Consider the following 26,778-nt stretch of genomic DNA (forward strand, 5'->3'; position numbering starts at 1 on the left):
TGCTCAAATATTCCTACTTACTGATAAATTGATTAAAATACTATCAGAACTATGCTCATAGAAAATTATGAAATGTACTTTAAAAAAACCTTAGTACAGCTGGTGAGACTGTCTTCCTCATTGAACAAGGGGGCCCCACTTGTACTTTCTACCCTGCATCCATCGTATGAAAACCCAATGATGAGATTGGTCACTTCTGTTTTGATAATGTCTTATATCATCAACAGCCAATCCAGAAAGTTTATAATAAGTAAGGAGTGCCGTTATCAAAACAAGGATTGTTGATTTCATTTTCCTTGTACAAATCGCGATTGCTTCCTTAAGGCTCTGTTCACTTGCCTTTTTGAGAAAGGAAAGGAGAAGAAAGTAAGCCAGATTTTCCCGTGATTGGACATGATTTGACCTTTTTCGCCGTTCACTTGTTTTCTCGGGAAAGCGGAATTACACAGGTGGAAAATATAAATAATGACGTGGAAAACCAACTTTCTTGCACTTTCCCTCTAAATTTTCTCACCAAAAGGATGGGAAAATCACTTTCCTAAGAAAACCACTTTGCCTCCATACTTTCTTTTTCTTTCTCGGCCAAGTGAACAACGGAATTTTCGCACAGTTTCTTTTCCTTTCTTTTCCAGTGTTCCACGTCAGATTCTTTTCCTTTCTTTTCTTTTCCTGCAGCTAGAAAACAAGTGAACAGAGCCTAAATCATTGAGAATTTGAGTTGTTTCTCCATCAGGCTGGATGATTTTCTATTCAGTTCACCATCTCCGTCATACATTAGGTGGGTCCAAAGCAATCTGGACCATCCATCCAAATTGGTAAGAAATCAGACTGTCCATTTTTTGTTTTAATCACCTGTTTTGGAAGCTGATTTTGGGTAGGCCAAATATTTATCTTCTACTATGGACCCCCACCATGTGACACTACTAGTCTAAGAATGCAAACATGAATAGCTGAATTGTAACAAAAAAACAAACCAAAAAGAATGCCTTTCGATCAAGCGGCTATGATCGTCTAACCAAAGGTAGGACCAGTAATAACATAACCAAGATATCAATTGTAAATTTATTAATGTAAAGATGGTTGAAATTTTTTTTATAAAACACAAAATATTCAGGTATCACCTGATAGATTTCTAGGTTTCGGATTAGTGGAGTTATATGAAGTCATTGTGTACTCCAAGAGAGAAAATGGGCAGCTAAAAGAGGGGACAAAGGGAACAAAACTTGGCTCCGCAATGTTGGGGAGGACTTCTTCCTCAACTCTCGCAGGAATCAAGAATCGGTATGGACGTCATCGCATTCCAATCCTATTCCAATTCCCACCGTAAACGGAATGGCTATTGTGATTCGAGTGTTTGGGGAAGCATTGAAATTCAACAGGGGAATCAGCCGCATTCTGATTCTAGCGTTTGGTAACTTTCAGACCAATGTTGGAACCTAATCAAATTTTTAATAAAATTTCCATTATATCAACAATCAATAAAAGTTGATTTTTTTTTATTCCTTTGCTAAGCATCAGTAGGACTTTATCTTATTAAACTCCAAACATTATTCTTAAAATTTTAAATCCAAGCATTAGGGCAACTTGAAAGGTATTCAATGTAAAAAAGATATAAAATAAAATAAAATGGGACCAAGACAGTGGCTCGAGCTCAAGAACTTGTTCCATTTCAATTATACTCAGTCAACCTTGTTCCCTTTAGTCACCACATCTATCTTGATCCCAATGAAACAATGATCCAAAGATTGGGTCCAATCCATCCTTGCACGGATGCTACCAGTCGATTGTCTATCCATCTTTTAAAACTAAGCTCTCTTAGATTCATAACATCAATTCAAAGTAGAAGATTCATATCAAGAAACTAAGAAGAAAGGTAGAACCTAAAATGCAAGTAACAATGAGTAGATTGATCATGCTCCACTTTTATCATATGGCCAATATTGTAAGTAACCTACTCCTATTGAGGTATAGGTGAGCATGAGCCGTAACATAGAAGAAGAAACACTGGAACAACCATTTCTACCGCAAAATAAAAACATATGAAGTAAAGATAGATAATTACCTCCTATATTGCAACCTTTGGCAAGATGGAGAGGGTAAGTCATTATAGCTACGTCTTCCTTGATTTAGGATAATGTTTGACTGGATGACAATTATTGTTTAGCTTTGTGCTGCAAAATAGCCGGTATAAGATTGTAATTTACTCTATTGTAATTTCAGTATCTTTTAGTCAAGTGTGTTTATGGATGCTAAATGGGTGCATTTGTTGCAACTTAGGTGATGCTAGATGGCCTTTCAAAAGTGCTTCAGTTTTATTTATTAGAAATACGACAGCATCCTTGGGCTCATGAAAGGTTGAATCAAGTTCCGGGTGGATTAGTGCAGGTTTAAATCAGGTTTAGGATAATATTTTCATCATGTTTAAATCAGATTTAGGGTGAATTAGAACGAGTTTAAAAAAAGATATAGTTTTGCATGAACCTCAATGCGAAAATGTGAAAAAACCCGACCCGGCCCAAAATTTTAGAATCTTGGATAAGCGGATTTTAGAATCTTGGATTTCCTCAAAATTGTACATGGGAGCATGGTTTTAAATTTCCGTTTCGGCTAACATTTCGGACTTATCCAGGACCGAAATTTCAGCTGAATTCCTCAAATTTCTGGCAAAATTTAGTACCAGCGCAAGAGACAGGGGTTTTTGGGACGAAATTTCGACTGAAATTCTTTTAACGGAGTAAAAAATTATTATTTTATCACAAATTTTGATGAAATTCTCAGAATTTCTGAAATTTCTGATGAAATTTTGTAAATTTTGGGGATTTTGATTTCAGTACCTTTATGTTTCGATCCTCACTGAAATCCGAGATTTCGTTTGAAATTTAAAACCATGCATGGGAGACGAAAGATGAAAGAGACCGGCCGTTGTTTTCTGATTTCTCACCCTTCTTTCCCTTCTTTCCAACCGCAAGAGAGCAGGAGATCCTCCTATGTTTCCAAGTTTTAGAAATCTATGGATGGGAGAGATATTTCTAAAACTTGAATTTCTTACTTAAAATCTAAGAAACAGCATACAACAGCTTGATTACGAACCCTCTTTTACACGGTTTTCAAACTAAAACCTGGATTCTAAAATCCGCGTATCCAAACGGCCCCTTAGAATGTGTTCAGCTTAAATCTCTGACATGTTTCTCCATCAGGCTGCATTATTTTCTATTCGTTTCACTGTCTCTACCATACATTAGGTGGGTCCAAGGCAATCTGGACCATCCATTGAAATTGGTAAGAATACAAACTGCCCAATTTTTGTTTTAATCGCCTGTTTTGCATAGGCCAAAGATCTACTATGGGCCCCACCATGTGACACTATTGGTCTAAGAATTTGGGTCCCATCTGTTATACTATGGGCTGCAAGCATAACTGAACTCTACTCAAAATTTAAAAAACAAAAAAACAAAAAGAACCATTCATCTGAGAAGATTTTAGGGATCTAAACAATTCTTTTAAAGGAGAAGATTTTTTGGGGGGCGTCCCGGTCCCATACTCCCATGACCCATCTATGGTATGAATGGTTTGGATAATTGAGAAAGCAGTCTCGCCCTTACTTTTCTTATCATTGAGAAAGCAAGATGAGGTTTATTTTGTCCATGGATAGTTTTGCTATCTATTCAACACTCATAGTAGTGACTGCATGCCAGGAGAACAGCCTCGCCACCACATTTGCCCTCCTATATGAATGGGCTAAATAGGGCATTAAACATGTATTAGTCAGATAGCTTACTATTATAGTGTAAGTTAATCAATCGATTGCAATCCAAGGAGAATAAGCTTCTTTGGAGAGTGTACGTTAATCCATCTACAATTAAGCAAAAATATAGTTAGCATTCGTATTATCATATGGCCCTCGGTGGAGGTGGAGGTTAGAGCGTTATTCTTCCGGCTTCGTTGGTTCCTTAATCATAATTTGGGGCCCCTTATTGTGGAAGGCGATTCAACCAACGTCATTGCCTGGACGGCAAATAAATATACTGGCCCTTAGCAGCTAGCAAATGGGATTGATGAGATACGGGATCTCGTGGGTATCTTACATCCGTCGGTGACACTGTCACCGAAGGCATACAGCTAATACAGTAGGTAGCTGATCTTTTCTCGAAGGAAGGAGTGGGCTTACCAGTTGTGAATGTTGTATTTTATGTTCCTGGAGCAGGATTCCAGTGACCTATTGTATTACACGGGGACGTCTTGTCTAGGGCTGCAACTCGAGCCGGGTAAAACCCGACCCGCATCGACCCGACCCGAAAATAGCCTGGGTCGGGTTCAGGTTTCATGGGTTTCGGGTCGAGCCGGGTTCAGCATTCAAAAGCCCGCATGAATCTCGGGTCGAGCCGGGTTTGAAGGGGCCCGACCCGACCCGACCCGAGTTACATAAGTTATAGTGTGTACATTTTTTTCTATTGTTAGTTAAAAGTTAAAGGGATAATTACATTTACACCCCCTCTAATTTCTGACACATCCACTTCCACCCCTATAGTTTAAAACGTGACAAATACACCCTTGTAGTTTCAATTTGTTTAAGGTAGGCCCCCTCAGCTGAAGGTTCGTCCATAGATTGAAGGGTTAGGATGATCCGATGGAGCTGATTTTTTTGGCACACCCTAACTATGTCAGGACTCATCAAATGAAAGCTTTGGATCATCCAAACAATGTGGGCCCCCATTATTTGGATGATTTTTTGGTAGTGTTTGGATTCGGGTAGGGGCCCACATTATTTGGATGATCCAAAGCGTTCATTTGATGGGTCATGACATAGATATGGTGTGCCCAAAAAATCAGCTCCATCGGATCATCCTAACCCTTCAATCTATGGACGAACCTTCAGCTGAGGGGGCAAACCTTAAACAAATTGAAACTACAGGGGTGTATTTGTCACGTTTTAAACTATAGGGGTGGAAGTGGATGTGTCAGAAACTAGAGGAGGTGTAAATGTAATTATCCCAAAGTTAAAAGTGAAAACCCACGCACCCACTGTTACTGTATGTGAGTGTAATTTTCTGCTTCTATGAGTTGAGTTGATTCAAGTGTTTGATTCAGCATTGTTTGATCGTAATTACAACATTGTTTGATTCAAGTGTGATGTGAGTGTAATTACATCATTGTTTGATTCAAGTGTAATGTGAGTGTAATTTCTGCTTCTATGAGTTGAGTTGCCTTGCCAAACAAGAATTTTCCTTAAAAATTTGCATCAACGTGAAAAAACCCGACCCGACCCGACCCGAGATTTATCATGGGTAGGGCCGGGTTTGGGAATCGTGGGTTTTCCGAAAAAAAACCCGACCCGACCCGAGATATTTCTCGGGTAGGGTTGGGTTCTCCAAAACCCGACCCGCCCGACCCGAGTTGCAGCCCTAGTCTTGTCCCCCCTATATGTAATCATATTATATGGCAATAAATAAAGGGAAATGTTATCAGCACTACTGTATTTTGATGAGAGCACTCCTCACTTTATTAAAAGTACAGTATGACCTGCACCATAGGATGATCCAAACCGTCCATTAGATGGGCCACAACCTATCCTAACCCTCCGATCTAAATGTTAGACGGTTGATCCTAACCCTCTATAGATTGGACGGTGAGGATCAACCTATGTAAATAATTTTTGGGGCACAACCTATTTAGGCTGTGGCCCATCTATTGACGGTTTGGATCATCCAATGGTGCAGGCCAAACTGTACTTTTAATAAAGTGAGGAGTGCCCTCATCAAAATACAATAGTGCTGATAACATTTCCCTAAATAAATTGTTATCTTTAAAAAAAAAAAAAAAATTATCATCTGGTAGCAAGAGTGCAAATCTTCTTTTGAATCATCTCATCATCAAGAAAAAAAAAATTAACCATTCTATTTCAAGACAGAAAAAAAAGGAACCCCAGCACTAATTAAACCAGCAACAAAATTCAAGAATGAAAGAACATGTCCCACCACCCCTCCCTTGGAGAGTGTAAGTTAATCCATCTACAATTAAGCAAAAATATAGTTAATGTCCTTTTTAATCCCGTCATATTATAAGAATTAGAGACCTTGTCACTATAACATGATGAGGCTGAGATTTCGAAGGGTGGTAGACTAACATTAAAAAGGGAAACAATATTAGAGAAGCAATATCCAATAGTGAAAGATGAGCTTTCTACAGGACAACTGCATGCCAGCAATATGACTCCTCGATTTATGCACATCAGATCTTAAAATTGTACAAAAGCTTGTGCTAGACACAACTTCACTTTATGTAAAGATAACTACTTTTCATCAAGTCTTAGTTGTTTCCCTTTACCACGATTAATATGTTAAGGATACAGGAGAGATATAATCTTCTTTAAATGCTTTAGTTAATAGAACTTCGACATTTTAACCTGATGAATATGTAAAAGATGTAAGAGAATAATCGACTGAGGTGGTCACAAGTACAGCAAAAATGAAAGACATCCTTGGATTACAATCAAGAAGAAGAATAAGCTTCTTTGGATGATCTCTGCAGTCTAGACACACCATCACAAGCTCGAAAATAAGCTAAAGAATTTGTGGATTGCAGAATGTAATTGAAGGATATTTGGCTACTTGTGATGGAAGTAAAGAACCTCTCTTCAATGGCATATATCCACGCAACTCGAATAAGAAAACCACCTTGAATTGAATTACAATGAATTGGCAGTCAACCACGGACCACAATTAGACGCCCAAGGAAACCTGATGTCAAGAGTTCAACACCACCTCAAGGGGAGGGGTTCTCCAACAAGCAGTGGGAATATCACTCACAACAGAGCTATGATAGAAAGAAATCCCATGCCCTACATAGATCACAAGTGGGGGACACAACCAAAATGCTAACTTTAAGTAACCCATTGGATCACAACTAAAGCAAGTTCTTCAATGAGTCAAGATCATTTGATTGGTGATGTGGATCGGATCTTGGCATGAGTTATGTCTCGGCTTCCACTCAACAACCAGTGGATCCTTATGCAACAATAATGGTGTTTCACCTGAATCCTCTTACCTTGTAGACCATCAAAATCAATACAAAAGGATACAAGTTTCTTGACAATTTTATTAGATCTAAGAATAGTAAACAATCAGCAAGCAACTTGTAAAAGGTGAGGTTACTGAAAATGAATAACGTTGGTAGCAGAATTTGCGCATTCGATTAATCGAAAGAAACCAAGAGTTGGATCTGATCATTAAAGTGGAGATCATTCAGGACTATGGGCAAAAGATCAATTAGCGAGGAACAGAATCTAGGTGAAAATAACTGAATATTAACAACAGAAGCTAAGCTGATTTACAGAGAACTTAGAGCAAACAGTCTGACTCTGATGAGAACAGAAAATGAATTGATTTGAAACAAAGGTAGAAATTGAATATGAAACGTAAAGAAATATTAGAATATCACGAAATAGTAATAGCACCACATAGGATTGGAAGTAAGACTCGTTCAAAAGAGGATTTGCAAGGACGAAGAAGATAAGTGACAAAAAAAATACTTCTTTTCTATAAGGACAGTTTTCGAAACATGAAGAGAAACTAATTTGATTGAAGATCCATTAGAGCAAAAGGACAATTGACAGTCAAGATGAAAGAACAATGAAAGAAAAATTATGGAAGGTAAGATGATCGTACTTGGAAGATCATTCTATCTCAGCCAAAGAAAACAAAACTCAACACTTGGAAATGGCTTGGACAATCATCCTCTCGCTCTCTCTCTCTAAGGTCTTACAACATGCCCACATATTCCCCCTGATTTTGCATTAAGTCTCACTCCACTACCCTCTTTTTATTCACATATTACAATGATACCCTTATCTATCTCCCTCATCCTATGCATACATACAATGATACCCTTATCTATCTCCCTCACCCTATGCATACATACAATGATACCCTTATCTATCTCCCTCACCCTATGCGTACATGAAAAAAAAATGCTAATCTAGGCTAAAGATAAGCCCATACTCCTCGGCCGTCAGTTTCCACATCAATTTGCCTCTCAAAATTCTTCTATTAAGGCCCGTTCAAACGAACAACAACAAAAGCATGGAGTCAAAAGTCTCCATAATACCTTACCTCCAATCGACCAAAGTAAAAAAAAACCAATGGCTTCCTGGGATCAACAACAAGCTCCAAAGAGAAGACATATGAAACTCCAAAGATTAGAAGCAGCATAGCACACTACATACTGCACCAGTTTGGGATTCGAAACATGAATAACAGCTATTATCACTATACTGTCGGTAGTGGGAGTGGGTGTCTTATTGGGCTGGGGAAGGAGTGAGTTATTTCTTAGTGGGGAAATGGTGTGATTGTTATAGTGTTGATGTGATGCCTCGTCCTCCATCATGTATTTCAGTTGATGTTCCCCTAGCCCGGAGGGGAACATTGTGCAGCATGCACCCAACCCTAAACTACTTTTTAGCTATTATCACTATTCATAGACTATCCTTCTCTTCCCCAAAGCGCCAAAACTACTACTTTCTTAACAAAGCTTATTCAGCATCTCAATCTTTTTTTTAATGGTATTCAGCATCTCAATCTTATAGTACTGATTTCACCATCTTCCTAAGATTTTCAAGCAAGAACCCAACTAACGAGATCGAACTTCATTCTTCTTTATTATTCTACATGAAGTTATTTTGACGTCGATCCATTTTATCGATGCCTTTCTTTGTTACAAACCAACTATGGACTTTTTCATAACACCACACAAACAGATTCTTATTCCATCTTCAAAACTACTCTCAAAATTGAGCTGCTCTCTCCTATTTATAGGATGAGCTGAAAGTTCTAGAAGAGAACATCTAGCAGCTAGCTGTGTAGGCTGAGGTGGCAGTAACAAGCTGTCACTCTATGACTTGGCAGCAAGTATTTTTTGTGGTGGCAGCTTCCATACTCCACTTGGAAATGGCTTGGACGGTCAGCCCCTCTCCCTCTTCTTAAAGTCTTACAACATGTCTCACACACACACACACACACACACACACACACACACACATATATATATATATATATATATATATATATATATATATATAGAGAGAGAGAGAGAGAGAGAGAGAGAGAGGAAAAGGATGGTGAGCTTGAGTGCACCATCCTTTGGCGAGCTTGAGCTCCCAAACACATTGGTCCCACATTTTTTGTGGTGATCCAAACCATACATTTACAAGGCCCTATCATAGATAGGATGTGTACCAAAAATCAGCTCCATAGGATCAACCTAACTCATCCAAAAATGGGTGGCAAAATGGACAGACACTGTTTGTCCACAAATCTGCCCTTTTTTACCACCCACTTTTGGATGGGTTAGGATGATCCTATGGAGCTGCTTTTTTGTACACACCCTATCTATGATAGGGCCTTGCAAATGAATGGTTTGGATCACCACAAAAAATGTGGTATCCATGTGTTTTGGGAGCTCAAGCTCGCCATAAGGCTGGTGCTCAAGCTCACCATCTTTTTCCTCATATATATATATGTATATATATATATGAGCTTGAGGAAAATGATGGTGAGCTTGAAGCTCATACAGCTTATATGAGCTTGAGGGCCCAAACACATGGGTCCCACATTTTTTGTGGTGATCCAAACCATTCATTTGCAAGGCCCCATCATAGATAGGGTGTGTACCAAAAATCAGCTCCATTGGATCATCCTAACCCCTCCAAAAGCAGAGGGCAAAAATGGGCAGATTTGTGGCAAATGGTGTCTGTCCATTTTGCCCTCCACTTTTGGATGGGTTAGGATGATCCTATGGAGCTGATTTTTTGTACACACCCTATCTATGTAAGGGCCTTTCAAATGAATGGTTTGGATCATCCTAATAATGTGGGCCCACATGTGTTTGGGCCCTCAAGCTCATATAAGCTATATGAGCTTCAAGCTCACAATCATTTTCCTCTATATATATATATATATATTACAACATGCCACATACTCCCCCCGATTTTCTCCATCTATGACCAAATCCCATCTTCTCTTGAATGAAGTCAAGGAATGCCCAGTCCACGTGACCATATGCCTTAGCTAGGTCGATTTTGCAGACTATTCCTCTTTCCCCTTCTCTTTTCCTAGAATAAATGGCTTCATTTGCTATCATCCAATATCTGTCTCCCGTTCAAAAAGGCTCCTTGAAATTGTGATATAATGTTTTCCATTACCTCTTTAATTCTCCTTGCCAGTATTTTTGCCAATATCTTATAGATGCTATGTATTAAGCTGATGTTTCTTAGCTCAAAAGCTAAAAAAAGTAGCTTAAAAGCTCAAAAGCTCCCTCCTCCTTCTTTGGGATTAAAGTGATGAAAGTAGTATTTGATTCTTGCACAATCTTCTTCTCTTATGGAATTCATCAGAAAAAGTTGTTACCTCCAACTTTATGACTTCCAAATATTTTTATAAGAGAGCAATGGGGAAACCGTCGGGACCAGGAGTTTTGTCCTTTTTCATGGAATATGGCCAATCTTATCTTCACTTCTGAGAATTCCCTCTCCATCCATTCGCTTAGGTTTTGGGATATTTTCTTGAATTCCATATCATCCATCTTTGGCCTCCGTTTAGCATTTTTCCATTGGAAAAACTAAAAGTTCAATTTTATACTCATTAACAGAGTGGTTTCATTTTCTAATGTATATTACACAAGTAACATGAGCCTTAGTACTGATTATAAAATCTGACTTTTATCCCATCAAATTACAATACACATATATGGCTCCAAATAGGGGTGGCAACGGGGCGGGTCGCGGCCGGATGTTGGGGTCCCCTTCCCCTTCCCCTCTGCGGGGAATTTTCCCCCTCCCCTTCCCCTTCCCCTTTGCGGGGAATTTTCCCCCTCCCCTTCCCCTTCCCCTCTGCGGGGATGGTGGGGAATCCCCCTCCCCTCCCCGCGGGGAATATCTAATCCCCTTCCCCTCCCCGCATCCTTCGGGGACAAAATCCCCGCCCCGCCCCCTCTTTGGAACCCAACCAAACCAGCAAACAGAGCTTCTTTCTTCTACGTCCATTACAGACAATATTGTGATGAATGCTATGATTCTATTCATGTGATCAACAAACAGATGGACAAAATCAGAAATGCATGGATGAGACAACAAACATAAATAACAACAGGACCTCATCTTTCAGCAATTTTCTGCATAAATTATGGAATGATAAATAGGAAATGAGCACCAGGATTACCTTCATTAACAGGCAGCCAATGTGCAAAAAGTAACTATTTCAGTAGTCACAATGAACTTTAAAAGTCCATAAGTGGGCGCTCACACACGCAAAATAATGTTCATTAGTTCATTCTGTATAGCATGTTAACCCCCAGATGAGCATGAGAAATGAGAATGGAGAAAAGAACAAAATCAACAAATGCCTTATTTCTTTAACTGCAATTCAGTCTAGTGCTGACATGAAACAAATTTCTAGTAGCTAAATTTTTCTTGTTGAAAATTAAAACCTGCAATCCAACCCTAAAATTTTGTTGGCACTACGATTTTTTGATAATTGCATACACTCAGCGTCTCAGGCTCTCAGCTTGTCTTTATTATTTCAACATCTGTGAAAAGGTTATTATAGTTCCCAAAATGCTCTCAGAAGCTAATTAAAAGAAAAAGACAAGCTAAGTTTATGTTTGGGGGAATCTTGTAGCCGATCCACAGAGTTTCTAGTAGTTTTCCTTAAAAAAAAACACTTAAAAATTTACAAAAAAATGGCATTGATTAGCGGGGCGGGGACAACTCCATCCCCTTCCCCTTCCCCTCCCCGCACCGGGGAATTTTTATATTCCCCTTCCCCTTCCCCTTTCAAATCGGGGAATCCCCTCCCCAAACGGGGCGGGGCGGGGCGGATCCCCGCTTTTTCGGGTGAAATTGCCAGCCCTAGCTCCAAAGGAGTCACTAAATCTATGATGCTTCTAGTAGAAACAAAACCACGGCAAATAAATTGCTTAACCCCAAGTTTATGGGATGAAAATATCAACATTTGACAGGACAAGAAATATTTCATTGAAGCTTCCTTGCCCCAGGGTCTGTCAGGTTGCCCCGCTTTCTGCCGGTTGCAGTGGCGTCAGGTTGCCCTGCTTTTCTCGCGGTTGCAGCGGCGTGTGTGTGTTTATTTATTTATTTATTTTTATTTTTTTTAGGGGAGGGGGGGGGGGTGGGTGGCAAATTTGGAATTTTCAGCCATGTCTTGTGGTTGGTAGCCAATTTGAAGGGGAAGTTAATTCCCCTGTGGACTGAGCTGGCATAGAAATTGGCACCCTCCTCTCAAATTGAGAGAGAGTATGTCTTGATGAGAATGGAAGTGAAGGGAAAGGAATTGGCAAAAAAAAACTTCTATAGAGACGAAGAAATACACTTATAAAGTGGAGGATCCTGGCAAGACTAGTGGCGGCAGAAAAAGAAGGCAAGTCCAAGATATTTTTTAAGAAGATGTGGCAATTTGCCTCCACCCTTTCGAACCATTCCTAATATGGAAGGTATTCCCATGTTTCGGGAATTTGTCAGATCAGCAACATTTTACCTACAACACGGTACTCTGGGGATTTGGGTACATATGATCAATTATCTTAGATCCGATTGGATTTCTCGCTATCTGACAGCGGTTGAGAGCATGGTTGCCCTCATATGCTGGCATGAAGATGACAACCAAAGTGAAGACTTTGATGATGACGACCATCATAATTCCTAATTCTCGAATTTCTAGCTACTGATTTCTTTACATTGGAATGTAAAGAAACATTCTCAATGCCCTTGACCAAGAACAACAAACCCGGGTTCTTGGAAAGGGCAATCGAGATCAAAACCATTGTTGGAGGATTCAAAAGATGTGAAAAAGATTGGGTGCAAAAGATGTGAAAATTTTCTCAAGAAACATCAACGACCGTCTAAGATGTAGCATGCTCCTTGCTAATCATCTCATTCCCAATGTGAACCCCTTCATCTAATAATGCTTTCCTTAGGATCGATGGGTGGACACACATCATGAACTTCTATTTTAACCACCCCAAAACCATACTACAACTCGAGACAGAACTCAGTGACCTGTTCTGCAGGTTCACGATTGGAGATTTGCGGGATTATTTTGCCAAGGTCGATGAGTTGCAGGGGAGATGATTACAAAGGACATAATAGAAAAGGGAAGATTCAGTGATAGTGGAGCTGTAGCATGTGGTGACGAAGATGAGAAGGGAGGGTGACAATGGTATAGAGGAGTTGGTGAAGTCATCTTGAGGCCCAAAAAGAATGGTTTGGAGGAGACGTTGTAGAGGGCGCAGATGATCTTCGGAGTAGCAAAAATTGCAAAAAATTTCAGGAGGAGGATGTGAATGACAATCCCTTATTTTGTAAACGACACACCCTTGTTTTGTTAATGACACGCACCCTTCACTTTCACTTTCCCTTTACAACGAAACACTCCCCTCCGCACTCCACCTCCACTTGGATGTCATGTCACAACCCTGGTATTTTCATTCTTTTCCATAGTGTTATTTCAACCAAACACTCTTTAGATACACCTTCACGGTGCCATAAACTTCTATACACTTGTGATAGAGTGAAAAAATGACAATAATTGCCATTACATTCTTTGGTGCAACATAAAAAAACTGCAAATATCTCGATGTCTTATCTCTCTTATGGAAACGTTCATCAAAATTTAACCGTGTAAGCCCAAGGGTTCAACCCTATCTATGTTTTGATGATTTACGTACTCAAATTGATTATATGACGCTAATGGCTTTGCTAGTGTTGTGATTTAGACAGGTTTCATTCATATCAACACTTGAAGCAAGACGAATAAGGGCTAGTCTTGGAGAAAGTCAAGTCTTGGTGGTCAACCTTCAAGCCGTATGGTCTATCGAAGAATCAAGGGAACACAAGCGCAAGAGCAAGTTTGAAGACAATTTCAAGACAAGGAAAGGTTCATGCAAGCGCCCAAGAAGAATGAAGATCAAGAAGACTCGAGGTTCATATATTTTAGAATGCATTGAAGTCCTCTTGGCATTTAGTGTTTGCATGTTTTAATGTTTTCAAATCATCTTGAAAATCATTTTTCATAGTTCATTAAAGTATTTGAAAACACATGTCTAAAGCCCAAAGACCATGGCCCAAAGTCCCTTGAGCTCCATGTTTAAATCAAGTTTTTAAAGCAAGGCCGGTCGACCGCGAGATTATGCCTGAAATTCCAGGATCAACCGAAGATAAGCGGGGCGGTCGACCGGAGCAAGCCAGTCGACCTCAGACGGAGTTTCTGAAAATTCAAAAACCATCCAGGAAGGTCTTGGCGGGCGACCGAGCTGACCTGGTCGACCGCGGAATGTTTTTAAGCAAAACTTTTAAATCAAACAGATAGCCCTTGGCGGGCGACGGCACAACTTCGGTCAACCGCGCTATGTTTTAAGCCAAATGTTTTATCGGACAGATAGCCCTCGGCGGACGACCGCGGCCACCCCTGTCAACCGCGGCGATTTTGAATTTGAAATTAAAAAAGAGCGGGCGACCGCCGTACCCCGGTCTGGCAAAAGAGCCGTTGGGGCCTGCGCATGTTACTTTTCTTGACCCAGAAATTACTATATTGCCCCCAAACGGCCATAAACTTGTTAGGGCTATATAAACCCCGTAAAAGACCTTCATTAGAACCTTTTGAAATATCATTTATCAAATTCTAGAGCTTTTAACTTTCTAAATCAAAATAATTCTTCCTCAACCTCTTGTGCATTTAGAGTTGCATCCAATACTTGTCAAGGAGATCTCCATAAGCATTTAGTTTCAATCATTTGAAAACTTTGTGAGCTTGAGAGTTGTATTTGCCTATTAAGAGGCTTGAGAGTGCTTATTTCTTTTTTTGCTTCCATTTGTTGTAAAGAGGGTTTTACGCTTCAACCCTATAGAAGAAGAAGCTTGTTTGTAGAGAGGGTCTCACGCTTTAGCCCCTGAGAAGGGAGAAGCTTGTGTGTAAGGGATTTTACGCTTTGGCTCTTGAGAAAGGAGAAGCTTGATTGTAAAGGGTCTCACGCTTCGGCCCAAGAAAGGAGAAGCTTGGTCATTGTAATTGGCTCATTGATCCGGCCATTTGAAGGAGGATCGAGATAGTGAAACTCGCGTGCGGACACAACGTGGAGTGTGGACGTAGGTCTTGCTCCGAACCACGTTAAATCTCGTGTTCATTATCTCTCTCTCTCTCTCTCTCCTGGTGCAATATTTGTGGTAGCATCTTCTACTTGTTTATTTATCAATCAACAAGGGCTAGTTGCACTTTCAATTTCTAGGGTTTAACTCCCCCCCCCCCCTCTCTCTCTTAGTTTGCCTATTGGGATTTCAGTGATGATATTGTCTATGAGTTATAGTTTGCAAAAAAGAGATAATGTAGCTACTTCTTAGAATGATTTGACAGTGTGATCTGACGAATCAATGCCCATTGCATACACCTACACATCGGGTTAATCAAGAAAAAGACAAATGGTTCAAAAACAAGTACACTATCAGTAAAAACTGAATATCCAAAAACAAAAGGGTAAAAGATGGAAAGAAAGTAAGAATCCAAGGACACCTTGCTTTAAAACTCATTAATTATACCACCCTTCCCATATAACAGACTGCTTTTACAATAATCACAATGAACAAACAATAAGAAATTGATGTTTCCTCAGTTTCTGCAAAACTAGAGGCAGAACGAGGTTATTGCTTAGATCAACCAGATATTGACAGGGTTGAACCTGTATGTGCGTGTGTGGGCCTTTGGGGATTGGGGAAATAGTGGAAACAAGGACCCCTCATCTAGATCCCTTAATCTTGACACCAGATGTAATGGCAATGCATTCAGGGAAATCCCAAGTATAACAATGGAAGAAAAAGAAAACCAAAAAAAAGACAGATCTACAAGATGTCAATTGCACCTGTCCATAAATAGCAATAAAAACATGAGCACAAGTTTCAAAACTAAGATCTGATCTAAAACATAAAGACTTGACCATCCCGACTAAAATTGAGATCAAACAATTACCAGTTCCACAAATTTTGTCAATCTTAAGAGAGGAAATATCACAGCACACTTCATCAATAACTATCCATAAACCAATGCTCAAAGAAGATCCATAAAAAAAAAAATGGCCATCCATCATCCCCCAATCAAAAGTCACATGAATTCGACATAAACCAAAAACAAATTTAAAACCAGATCTAAGATTGTTGGTTCACCAGAAGTCTCAATTACATGTATTCCCACCCCGATCTACACATGTATATAGAAAGGGGAAACCCTAGAAAAAGATAACCGAAAAAAAACAATTCCATGAATCATATTTTCCTACCAAATAAGGCCAAAAAAAAAGTACAGACCAGATCAGATCTAGACCGTTAAACGCGTGCGGCAACAGCAGGAGCAGCGGTCGCAACAGCGGAAGATGCAGCACCACCAAGGAAGGACAGCAATCCGGCAGCCGCAGGCTCCTGATCATCAAGAAAGAGATCTTCAGGGGTCCTAAAAGCACCATGAGCAGCAACAACGGCGAGACCGATCATGAGAGCAGAGACAAGTATAGATCCAACAGAGGTAAGAAAGACGACAACGATGGTGGAGACGATGAGGACGCCTAGGGTTTCGCGATCAGAGAAGGTGCGGCCGAAGAGAACGAGAGGGGAATCGGAAGGGCGGAAGAGGTAGAGGAAGAGCCAGGCGGCGAGGAGAGCGAGGAGGACGAGGAGGGAGATAGGGTTGGTGAGGAGGGAGAGGGCGAGGACGGAGGCGATTAGGGAGAGGTAGTTTACGCGGAAATAGGAGGAGTTTTTGCGGAGGCGAGAGGCGGCTTCGGAGAGGGAGTCGGGACGGGTGAAGGCGGAGCGGTCGAGGAGTTCAGACCACGGGCGGCGTTGGGCGAAGCCTTGCCGGACTGTTTCGGTTAGGCGGGAAGCGAAGGCTTGGAGGGCCGGTGTGGCTAGGGTTGTGGTTGTGGTTGTGGGAGGGAGGGTTTGGGGGTTGGAGATTGGGAGAGGAGGAGGAGTTTGAGCCATTGTTGTTTCTCTATTTTCAGGCGGTGGATGATTTTTTCTGAGAGAGCGAGAGAGACTTTGCAGGCGTTTGGTTAGTTTGACTGATGGTGAAGAGGCTTAAAATACACGGTTAGGGCCCTAGAGGAACATGTGGGAAGGAGGGAGGAACGTGAGGCGAAGGTTCACCTCTCTAGTATAAGGGTTATGTGAGGCATGAATGAGAGATCAACACCGTTGATCTTGTTGAATATGATGATATTAAGAGAGATGATGACTTCAAAATTCAAGGGTTTTGCTCTTCTTGTAAGGAAATCTGAATGATGCGTGATCTAGGTTAGATGGATCTAGGGCATAGGATCATCCGATCAAGGCGATCTTAATGCCATTTGTTTTGCCCTATTGTTCCCATGTAAAACAATTGATACGATGACACAAACAAGGCAGAAGTTGGGTAAATCAAATGTCTTTTATTCTCACCTAGGGAAAAGAAGAGAGATTGGACCTGTAGCTCAAGTGGTTGGGGCATTGTATCTCAACCCTGAGGTCTTAGGTTTAATCCTAGCTTACTTACCAAAAAACACACACCTAGGTCCTTGTCTCCACCAATCACACGAGAACCAAAGTATTTGTAAGTAAATTGGTACACTCAACAACCAAGCATATCTGCAAATTTGTATTTGTCTTCGTTAGGAAGACAATCCATCAGTTCCAACTTGTCAAAGTTTTTTTCTTTACCCCATCACAACCTCGTGACATTGTATTAAGGCATTCAATTTTAGAACTTTAGGAGCCGTTTGGATATGCGGATTTTAGAATCCAGGTTCTAGTTTGAAAACAGTGTAGAAGAGGGGTCATGATCAAGTTGCGGGGCACTGTTTCTTGGATTTTTAAGTAAGAAATCCAGGTTTTAGAAATCACTCCCCCATCTTGAGATTTCTAAAACTTGGAAACAGGACTATCTACGGCTCTCTGGCTTAAAGGAAAGAAGGGCATGAAAACAGAAAACGACAGACAGTGTCCTTTCTTCTCTCTTCTTCCATCCAGGATTTTGAGGAAATCAAGGATTCTAAAATCCGTGTATCCAAACAGCCCTAAAAAGCAAAGTGTCATCAACTTATTGAAGATGAGTCAAGTCCACCACTGAGTAACCGAGTTTAAAGCCTTTGGTGAAATCGCACCCCCTTCCCTTTTCAAGCATTCTACTTAGTGTCAGCCAAATAATAAAAAGAAGAGAGATATCAGGTCTCTCTGTCTGAGATTGTGAGAGGATTTTAAGAATCCTTTAACTGATCCGTTGATAAGAATAGAGAACCAAGTTACGAAAGGTTTTTTTTAGAGTGTTGAGAAAGTTGCCTTATTTCTCACCCACCGTGTGTTACTTTGGTGGGAAGGCAAAGGCAATTTGGAAAGTGTCTTTTTTAGGTTTTTTAGAAAACCTATCTATAAAAAGTAAAGAGGGTGATTTTTCTTTGTGAGGCAAAACAAGAGAGGGAGAGAGAGAAAGAGATAAAGAGAAAAGAGTGAGAGAGAAAAAAAAAGGGAGAGAGAGAAGGAAGGAGGAAGTTGGTTCTTCTTTGGGTTATTTCTTGAGTTCCTCTTGAAGTTTCTTCTAGGACTTTTCTCTTGGGATTATCTCTTGTGGGTTTCTTTTGGGTTACTCTTGTACAGTCTTGGGTTTGAGGGAGCAAGGAAAGGGTTGCAACATTGTGGGTTTGTGATTAATCCATTATAATCCTCGTATATTGTTTTTCTCATAGTGGAAGATCGCGTTTCTCGCCCGTGGAGTAGGCATGGCCGAACCACGTAAAATCTTGGTGTTCATCTTGTGGCTTGTTTGATTACTTTTATCTTTTCCATTAAATTCCTGCACGAACGGATTGGTTTAGCCCGATGGATTTTTCTCAACAAGTAGTATCAAAGCTGTGATTGGAGCGATCGTCGAGGCCAAGTAGAGTAATCTTGGGTGTTGTGGTTGGATCGCGATTAGAACGATATTTGGGATTAGAAAGATTGGCAAAGAAAGATGCTCGTTCAAGGTGGAGCGCTACACCGTAAAGGGCGGAGTAATCTGAGATGGAGGTAAAATCAAGTTCTACTCAGTTCAACACTGACAGATTTGACGGAAAGGGCAGTTTCACCCTATGGCAAATGAGGGTGAAGGGCATCCTAGTTCAACAGGGATTAGCTAAGGCTTTGAAGGGTAAGGATGGGAAGCCAGAGAAGATGACAGATGCCTAGTGGGAAGACATTGAGTCGAAGGCGGTCAGCATGATTCGACTATATCTGGCAGATAGCGTTATGTTTAACGTTATGGAAGAAGAAGATGCGCCTAAATTGTGGGAGAAGTTGGAAAAGCTTTATATGTCAAAAAGTTTAGCCAACCAGTTGTATCTAAAGCGCCAATTGTACGGGTTGATGATACAGGAAGGAGAAAATCTTTTGGAAAGCATCACGGTGTTCAACGAACTTGTGGATCAGCTCTACAAGATTGACGAAAAGTTGAAGGAAGAAGACAAGGCCCTTTTGCTTCTTACTTCACTTCCAGATTCGTATGACAACCTGGTGACCACTTTATTGTATGGTAAGAATACGATAAAGATGGAGGAAGTCACAATGTCACACTTATCGAATGAGAAGAAACATGTTCTTGGTATAAGTGAAGATAATGGGTTGGTTGTTCATGATGGGAATCAAAGAAGAAGGTTGTCTGGAAGGGGATCAGGAAAAGGCAGGTCCAGGGTCTATGGAAAGGGTGTGCAATGTTACCGTTGCAAGGAATATGACCACATTAAGCGGGATTGTCCGAACTGAGCTGATCAGGAGGACAATGGTGCTATGAATACTGTGGTGACGGTAACAGATGAACAGAGAAAAGAGTTTGGAGACGTTCTCACGGTCTCCACAGGTAATCACACTTTTTCTCATGATGATTGGATTTTAGATTCATGGTACTCTGTTCATGTATGCTCCAGGAGGAAATATTTTGATATGTTTCAAGAGACAAGGGCGGGTGTAGTGTCCTTGGGTGACGGGTCTACTTGTGACGTCACAGGAGTTGGGACGGTGAAGATCAAAATGTTTGATGGAGTGGTTCATATTTTGGGTGGTGTGGCGTATGTCCTAAAGATGTGAAAGAATCTAGTGTCTCTTGGCCGGTTGGACTCCAGGGGTTGCAGATTTTCAGCTGCAGGTAGAGCCATGAAAATCACATGCGGCTGTATGGTTCTGATGAAAGGAGATGAGTGTGGTGGATTTTATCGTCTGGTTGGGGACACGGTGACTAGTGTTCCTAAGAAATCGATGGTTAGTTGGAAACGGAGTGATAACGTGCGCACACGTAGGGTCTCTTTTGCAGTTGGTGCAGAGACAGGTTTCTGGGGTTGCGGATGATGGTGAGAGGATGACAGTACCCGCGTTGGGGAGGATGGATCGAGATCTCTCTCCAAGGTTGACTGGGTGAGTCAACGGGTTGACAGCTACACATGTGCATTGGTCGTGTTGATCGAATCGGGAGGAGTCATAACCAAGGTGATTTGAGGGTGTGTAGCTGGTACTTCAGAAGGCCAATGACGGTTTGCGGCAATAGCGGACCGATGGAGACATCAACGAAAAATCTTCAAGTGGCTGAGAAATAAGTCAAGGTGGAGATTGTTGGGAAAATTGCCTTATTTCTCACCCACTGTGTTACTTGGGTGGGAAGGCAAAGGCAATTTGGAAAGTGTCTTTTTTAGGTTTTTTAGAAAACCTATGTATAAAAAGTAAAGAGGGTGATTTCTCTTTGTGCGGCAAAACAAGAGAGGGAGAGAGAGAGAGAGAGAGAGAGAGAGAGAGAGAAGGGAGAGAGAGAAGGAAGGAGAAAGTTGGTTCTTCTTTGGGTTTTTTCTTGAGTTCCTCTTGGAGTTTCTTCTAGGGCTTTTCTCTTGTGGGTTTATCTTGGGTTACTCTTGTACGATCTTGGGTTTGAGAGAGCAAGGAAAGGGTTGCATCTTTGTGGGTTTGTGATTAATCCATTGTAATCCACGTATAATGTTTTTCTCATAGTGGAAGATCGTGTTTCTCGTCCGTCGAGTAGGCTTGGCCGAACCATGTAAAATCTTGGTGTTCATCTTGTGGCTTGTTTGATTATTTTTATCTTTTCCGTTTGTAGGGGGGAAAAGTGGACACAAATCTACACATTTTTCCCCTCTACAAATGGAAGGGTTAGGATGATTCAATGGAGCTAATTTTTGGTACACACCTCATCCATGACGAGGCCTTCCAAATGAATACTTACTTCCACACCAACCATCTAGCGTCCAAACCCATTCTGTAGTCTACACAAACCCCATTTAACTCTGTCACACGCCTTCTATATCCACTTTGCAGGCAAGGCCTTAAAGATAATATCCCTCCATTTCATTGGTTATCAGCTATCATTAATGTAGTTCGAGAAGATGTTGGCTGCTAGTTTAGTTGCTCCCTGTCCATTTTACAATTACAAATTGAAGAGAAAGAATCTCGTCCATTGGGAGTTAATTTTGATGCATGACCCATCCATACCAGATTAAGGGTTTGTATCATTCAACAAAAAGCCTCCACTTGTATTTTGACCTCCTCTCCATCATATTCAATCTTCATTTAAGAGGGAACAAGAAAAAAATGGCATTCGGCAAACTAAGTGGCTTCCTCACTTTTGCTAATCTCCCATTCGTGACCAGGATTTTAGACAAAACAAAGGAAAAAAAGTTGAAATTAGGACCCAGAAATTTCAAACCTCATTACTAAGAACTTGCCTCTCCAATTCTTTCATCCCCACTTTGTCTATTAGATAGCATTCATCCTTGGGCCCCACATATACCGCGTGGACTTTGGTCGAGTCCTTTCTCATTCCGCCCACCTTGATCAGATGATCCTAGCCCTTAATCTGGCCACATGGAGTGTCATCGAGAGCAACGGTTCTGATTACACAAGCATTCCCTGTGTTTGGGATGCTTGGATTGGACATCCGAGCCACCTGAAGATAACAGCTTTTGTCTCCATCCACAAGGTGGCTGGTCTGAAATGAGACAGACGAGAGCCGCCCGCGCGAAATGCCTTTTGCAATGGACGCTAGCAATTCCCTTGTTGATATGGATGAGCCATTATGGAAACAATAACCAGTAGAGACTACAGTGTAAAGTGACAAAATTCATGTTTAAAAAGAGAGAAATTGATGCGCTCCGTAGGTGGGCCACGAGTAAAAAATAAAATTGATTAAGTAATATCAACCGTCGGATCAACGGAAATAAATCAAAGATCTGCAGTGGGCCCCACCTCAAAGTATTGATTTTCTAAATCTCTGCCCACAAATGATAAGGACACCCCTCAACACACTGCAATAAAAAATCTATATATATTATATCCAGGGAGCGAGGGTCAAATTCTGGCAAAAGCGCCCCTCGTTTTTTCAATATTTGTCGTCGGACCGTCTTTTTCAAGCCATGTCGTGTACCCACGCCCGCCTCTCCTTCTCCTTCTCCTTCTCCTCCCGTTTACTCTTGTTTTCTTTCATCCCCCTCCCACTGACATATTATTTACAGAAAACGCGTTCTTTCTTCATTAATTCCTTTTCTCCCCTTCTCTTCTCTCTTTCCTCTCCAACGCAGATCACTATACCCTATTTTCTCTGTGAAAATCTACAACTGGAAAAAAAAAAAAAAGAAGAAGTAGGAAGTTTGAGAATTTTTCATGGAGGAAAACGGGGAAGAGAAGCTGATCGCAATCGCAAGCCACATCGCGAAAACCCTTGGCAACACAGAAACCATGGCTGATGACATCCTCCAAATCTTCTCTGCTTTCGACGGACGATTCTCCAGCGACAAGCTCTCCAATAAGATCAAAGACGACGATCCGACGAGTTTTCTTTCACTCGAGCAGACTATAAACTCTCTCGATCATCGGATCTCTCGATTCCTCTCCTCCGATCGTCCGATCTGGTCAGACTCTACAGATTCATCAGCATTTCTTGACACCGTCGACCAGCTGGTTTCTACAATCCATGATTGGGATCCGATAACCGTCGAGAAACCCATCGCGGTGATCCTAGACCGAGCTGACGATCTTCTTCAACAGGCAATGCTCAGACTCGAAGACGAGTTCCGAACTCTGATCGAACGCAGCGATTCGAATCAGCTGAGCGAGAGATCTGATTCCCGCACAAATTACTCTTTCGACACCGATTCTGACAGAGAAGATCAAATTCTGGTCGCGTATCCTCTCCCCGACTATGATATCCTCATCGACGCTCTCCCGTCCGGATTGATCTTGGAACTTCACAAGATCGCGAAGCGGATGGTGGTTGCCGGATTCGGTAAGGAATGCGCTCACATCTACTCCGGCTACCGGAGAGATTTCCTCGATGAGAGCATCTCAAGGTTAGGGTTACAGAAGAGAAGCATTGAAGAAGTTCAGAAACTCTCATGGTCTGAGCTCGAAGACGATATCGACCGTTGGATCCGTGCAACTTATGTTGCTCTCCGGATCCTCTTCCCCTCGGAGCGTCGCCTCTGCGATCGCATATTCTCTGGTCTATCCCCCTCAGTTTCTGATCATTCCTTCATGATGGTCTGCCGCTGCACCGCAATTCAACTACTGACTTTTGCTGATGCGGTCGCGATCGGGAGCCGATCGCCGGAACGTCTCTTCCGTGTGCTCGATCTGTTCGAGACGATGCGCGATCTGATGCCGGAATTCGAATCGGTGTTCTCCGATCAGTACTGTTCGTTGCTCCGGATCGAAGCAGGTGCGATCTGGAAGAGATTAGGCGAAGCGATTAGATGCATTTTTATGGAGCTTGAGAATCTGATTCGTAGAGATCCAGCTAAAAAACCAGTATATGGAGGTGGCCTTCACTCGATTACGAGGTATGTGATGAATTACCTACGCGCCGCCGGCGGTTCTCGCCAGACTCTGGAGCAGGTCCTAGAAGAGAATTCCTCCGAGAGGTCATCTTCTTCCTCGTCGTTATCAATCCAGATTGAGTGGATCATGGATTTGTTAGAGAGCAATCTAGAGGCGAAATCAAAGATCTATGGAGATCCAGGACTGAGTGCGATTTTCCTGATGAACAATAACAGATACATCGTACAGAAGGTTCGCGATAGTGAGCTAGGGATTTTACTCGGCGAGTATTGGATAAGGAGTCAGACGGCAAAAGTCCGGCAATACCAGGTGAATTACCAGCGATGTGCGTGGGGGAAGGTAATGGCGGCACTTAAGATGGATAGCGAATCATCGTCTCCGGGAAGGTTGAATCAGAGGGTTGTGAGGGAGAAATTGAAGGTGTTTAATGAGTATTTGGAGGAGAATTGCGAGGCGCAGAGGGGATGGGTTGTGGTGGACGATCAGCAGCGGAGGGATGTGAGCATATTGGTTGCCGGAAATGTGGTTCCGGCTTATCGGAGCTTTTTGAGTAGGTTCCAAAACCTTCTTGAAGCAGGGAGGAACGCAGAGAATTATCTCAAGTACAGTGTGGATGATGTAGAGACTCTGATTAATGGGCTTTTTCAGGGGACGACCACAGGTGGCTCCCTCAAGTGAGTACAGAGAAGAAAAACACACACACACACTCTCCCTCTTTATGGGTTTGCAAGGGACCATAGCAGAAGGCTAAGATTTGTCTTATTCATTCAGTTCACCTTAGGTGGCTGCTCTCACATGCAACAGCCCGGCCACGATATGCCTTCTCCGATAGTACCTACCAAATCCTCTGCTTGCTGAGTCAAATATCCTTACACAGTTGATCTCCTACTACTGGCAATCATGTTGATATAAGATTTTAGCATTTCCAAATTTATATATTCTTCCAAAACAAATTATTGCAGCTCAAACTCAATGGGTGTTGGATTTGGGTAATACTCCAATGTCTTACCATATAATATTATATGTCAAGAACAACTTGTACAGATCTTTTGCAGTTCAGTGTGTGATGCTTTAATCACAGAAATCTGTCCTGATCTTTGTTTGAGATAGATTCTAGAGGATTTCTGCATGTCTTGGTTGGAATCAGATTACAGAATTTTTTCTGTGTATTCTTGCGATATGATGTTCGATTGATTCAATGGTAGTGGACTAGTGGGTATTTGCCAATTTATGGATATATCAGACAAACACTACCTATATCGTTCATTTCATGGTATAATTTTCTTGTGTTCATCCCCAAGTAGTGATAGTACTCCTTAAATGTATCACTTGTTCATCCACTTTCTCTTTTTTTGGCACTCCGTTAGTGAAAATGAGATAAGATGGTTGGAACTACACTCTGTAGTCAATTGACAATTAGGATCTATCTCCACATCGATGAGTCTTGTGCTAAGAAGTTCACACCTGATAGATAAAAAGAAATAGCAGCGATGAAAAACGAAGTAGCCGAAACACATAAAAAGAACTCAAATTCCAGCGTCAGGTCGAAAACACTTCGTCCTCACTTATTTTTTAGCAAAAACTATTGCTTGTGTGGGACAATTTCAAATATTTTAAATAGAAAAGTCAAAGATGCTTTTGCTTTGTGTTTAAAATTTGGAGGGAAGATTCAAATTAAAGTTCTCCCTCTTTTTCTTTGAAAACTAGAATCAATTGTATGAATGGGGACTTGAACCCAAGACCTTGATATGTGTGTGAATGTTGTGCTCTCTAAACCAAGGCAAAATAAATAGTCCCACATAGGAGCTTGAGAGAAATTTTCTCATCCATGAGTTGGAGAAAGGCTTGAGCCTTCAAGGGGCTTTAGAATTTGTTGGGTCTTGGGCTTTTAGAAGAGCACAAGCCCTTGTGTAAAAAAAAACACACATGCGCGCGCGCCTCGCCGGGCTGTGCCCGTGCCCGTGGCCCGAGGTCTGGGCTTGGGTTTAAATGAAAAGGTTATTTTTATTGCAAAAACCGTTTTGATTTTTACCATTTGGTTTTGATATGGATACACCACTTTAATTGCAAAGAACCGTTTAAAATCTCAACGGTCACAAAAATTTCAAGATGTTTTTTGCACATTCTGGAATTTATAACTCAAGGCTTTCTGTTCTGTTCTTCTTCCTCATTTGTTCCGTTCATTCTGAGCACAGTTCCGTTGGTGATTCTGGGTGGACCAGTCAGCGAGTGCACGTGGACTGGGGCCAATTTCGGCTGTTTTATCTTGGAGCGTCGGTTCGCGAATCCCGGTTGCACTGCTAGGGGGCAGATATGATTCTTAAGGAGAGTGACCAGTGGCACGACTCAACCTTATTCTTTTCAATCTGATTTCCAAAGGGTTTTTAACCAAACAGATAAGTTCTATTTTATTTCTGGTTTCCAAACAGAAAGAGTTTTTTTATTTCAAGTTGCAGTTTTTTTGGGTTCGAATAAACCATAGATCAGATTCATTATTTAACTTTTCCAACAGCTTGCCATTTTGGAATTTTCTCTATTTTTGAAATTTCAAGATTTCTTTATTTATTTTCATCATTTCTTCACATTTGGCACGCGGTCATTTATCGATTCTTCACCATCTTTTCAATGTAAGACAAGGGTGATGAGTGTCGACGCCCATCTTTGAAGGAGAATTAAGTGGTCGGACCGTAGACAGACGAACGACATTATATATATATATATATATATATATATATATATATATATATAGATCCCCATATCGAAGAGTTAGGATCATCCTATATATGTGGAGATAATTTTTGGGGAAAGGCCTAGATTAAAAAATGATTATTTTGGATCTTTCAACAAAGTAGGACATAGTGATTTTTTGTTTAAAAAATGTACGTACGTAG

At 41.2% G+C, this 26,778-nt stretch overlaps 1 protein-coding gene and 1 pseudogene across 1 annotated transcript; one reads left to right on the plus strand and one right to left on the minus strand.

Moving 5' to 3' along the window:
* Positions 1-16,089: 16,089 nt before the first annotated feature.
* Positions 16,090-17,170, minus strand: LOC143875351 (PRA1 family protein B4-like). The gene has a single exon (XM_077376957.1). It carries the CDS (start codon positions 17,027-17,029, stop codon positions 16,376-16,378), a length of 654 nt encoding a protein of 217 aa, XP_077233072.1. The 5' UTR covers positions 17,030-17,170; the 3' UTR covers positions 16,090-16,375.
* A 5,346-nt stretch (positions 17,171-22,516) lies between these two features.
* Positions 22,517-25,114, plus strand: LOC143875367 (exocyst complex component EXO70B1 pseudogene; annotated as a pseudogene).
* The last annotated feature ends 1,664 nt before the right edge of the window (positions 25,115-26,778 follow it).

This window comes from Tasmannia lanceolata, unplaced genomic scaffold (genome assembly GCF_043159265.1).
Source record: "Tasmannia lanceolata isolate RefF3 unplaced genomic scaffold, GAP_Taslan_0.1 ptg000002l, whole genome shotgun sequence".
Taxonomy (NCBI): Eukaryota; Viridiplantae; Streptophyta; class Magnoliopsida; order Canellales; family Winteraceae; genus Tasmannia; species Tasmannia lanceolata.